Below are 2,696 nucleotides of genomic sequence, written 5' to 3'. Positions count from 1 at the left end.
CAATATAACTTCAATTCAATACACATAGGGTCTTTTTGTCACTAAAGTGGAGTCACTTTCATGACTCTAACAGTATGATATATGATATATTAAACATATTTTAATATTTTTTTTAACAGTTTTTTCAAGCAGTTAAAACTGTATTTCTTCTTGGAAAATTTTGTTTTTGATAAAACCTCACGGAATGAGGGAATTTTATTGAACAAAAAGAAATCAAATACACCTAAAGAGGGACGTTGAGCCACCTCTTGAAAGCATGCTAATACATAAAGTTAAAACAAAAACAAAATGCATGCCTAGAAACTAAATGCATACAATAACCAAAAGAGAAACAACACCAATATTTTATTCTTTTACAAGCTTGAGACATCACTCACAATCAATTGTCCTAATTTGATTGTTTGAAGGCATCTAGGGAAGATCCGTGTGGCTGAAAACATATGAGAAACCATGTTCATGGTGGCCTAGATTTTGGATTAGAATCCAAACAATCAATGCTAGCTTTATATTGCATCAGTTGATCTTGAATAGCAGGTGGAGGAAGTGGAAGGCGTTCGTCCAAAACATTGTTCACAACACAGTTCTCCCAAGTGAAAAGTGTGTTGATAGGTAGATGATATCACCCGGATGCTTTCCATTGATCAATTCCAATGCTAACACTCCAAAACTAATACATCACATTTTTCAGTTACCTTCATTGTGTAAGCAAGTTCTGCAAAGTGAAAGATAAATGATGAGACCATACTTCATACTATTATTATTTTTTATGTAAGTAACAAAACAATCAAGTCAATTACAAATGAATTATATATCCTGTTGCAATTATCCGTATGTCCTGCATGTGTCCAATTGGATGAGTCTGGGTTAAGAAATTTGGCAATTCCAAAGTCTGAAACATGAGGTTCATATTTTGAATCCAACAACACATTTTTGCTTGATATGTCTCGATGGACTATTGGTGGGAAGCAATCGTGGTCTATGTAGGACAAGGCATTACACACCCCTTTCAAAATATTTACTCTCTTACCCCATTCCAATTCTCTTGCTGTGGCTTCATTACTCAAGAATGTGGCCAAGCTACCTCTTTCAAGATACTCATAAACTAAAAAAGAGTCTCGAGAATGTACACAAAGACCAAAAAAATTCACAATGTTTCGATGTCGTACCTCTGTTAATGCCCTTATTTCATTTAAAAACTCTTTTTGGTCTTCTATCTCATCAAGCTGAAGGGAGTGAAATTTCTTTATCGCCAAAATAGTCCCTGACTTAAGCTGTGCTCTGTAAACACTTCCAAATCCACCCCTACCAATGCAATGCTTGGCATCAAAATTCTCTGTTGCACTTGCGATTTCTTCGTACATTATTTTTCCATCAAAAGTTAATATTGAAAGAAATTCATCCTTGTTCACGCTTCTACATTGTTTTGTTAACTCTTGTTTTTTTCTTTGGAAACAAAAGGACATAAAAGTCAACACAATTAAAAGAACAAGTGCTCCTGAAACAAGAAAGGAGATTACCAACCTCTTTTCTACAACGTTTTTGTGTGATATGAGAACCTTACAAGGTGTCAATCCACTAGCATTACAACACAATCCTTTATTCCCTTGTAATGCTTCAATGGGAGCATCTCGGAATGCTCTGTTGTTGGGAATTGGACCTTGTAACTCATTATAAGATATGTCAATACTTGACAAGCCATGCATATCTTCAAAACAAGTTGGAATTAGGCCAGAAAGTTTATTGTAGGAAAGATTTAGATATTCCAAGCTCTCCAAATTACATATTTGTGATGGTATCTCTCCTTTGAGCAAGTTATGACTCAAATCAAGTTCTGACAATTGAAACAAATTCCCCAATTGGAACGGAATTTTGAGGTTAAATTGATTGTTTCGCAAATTCAAGTAGTGCAATTTTGACAAGTACCCTAAATCTCCTAGGATTGACTTGCTTAATCTATTTTTGGACAAGTCAAGGTACTCAAGTTCTTTGAGTAAGCCAACTTCACGAGGTATGCCTCCAGCAAGTTGATTCCTAGTTAAAATAATCTTGTTAAGAGAAGTCAACTTTCCAAGTTGCATTGAAATCTCTCCAATTAAATGATTTGAAGAAAAGTCAAGTACATGTAGTTCGATTGAGTTCTGAATCTCAGGCAGGATGCTCCCAGAAATGTTATTCCCTGATATATTTATAGTGCCTAACTGTGAGCACTTTCCCCAAGTAGATGAGATTTCACCATGAAATTTGTTGCGGCTAAGATCTATGAAATTCAGATTTGGATAGATGCCGAAATCTTCAGAAATATTTCCAATGAACTGGTTTTTTTGAAGGCAAACTCTGATTAAGCTTGTACAGTCTCTTAAATCTTTAGGGATGCGGCCACCAAAATTGTTCTCACTAACGCCAAGGTACATAAGTGATCCACTTCGACAAATATTATGTGGAAGAGAACCAGAAAGATTGTTGGTGTAGAGGCTGAACCTTATTAATTTGGTCAAATTTCTGATGGAAGGAGGAATAGAGCCACTCAATTGATTTATGCCCAATCCTATATCCGAAAGAGACTTCAAGTTGCCTCCTTTGGAATGGCGCCAGAAAGGTTGTTTGTGTGGAGGCTTAAAACTTTTAAGTTGCTCAAATTTTCGATGGAATGAGGAATAGAGCCACTCAATTGATTTGTGCTCAACTGTAGAACCGAA

General features: G+C 35.7%; 1 protein-coding gene across 1 annotated transcript; it reads right to left on the bottom strand.

Annotated features, from left to right (window-relative positions):
• Nucleotides 1-764: 764 nt before the first annotated feature.
• Nucleotides 765-2,411, bottom strand: LOC116131641 (MDIS1-interacting receptor like kinase 2-like). The gene has a single exon (XM_031417305.1). The coding sequence runs from the start codon at nucleotides 2,409-2,411 to the stop codon at nucleotides 765-767; it is 1,647 nt and encodes a 548-aa protein (XP_031273165.1).
• Nucleotides 2,412-2,696: the final 285 nt, after the last annotated feature.

Source organism: Pistacia vera, unplaced genomic scaffold (genome assembly GCF_008641045.1).
Source record: "Pistacia vera cultivar Batoury unplaced genomic scaffold, PisVer_v2 Contig235, whole genome shotgun sequence".
In the NCBI taxonomy this organism is placed as follows: Eukaryota; Viridiplantae; Streptophyta; class Magnoliopsida; order Sapindales; family Anacardiaceae; genus Pistacia; species Pistacia vera.
The sequence above is the reverse complement of the archived record's forward strand: the minus strand, read 5'-3'. Positions and strand labels throughout refer to the sequence as shown.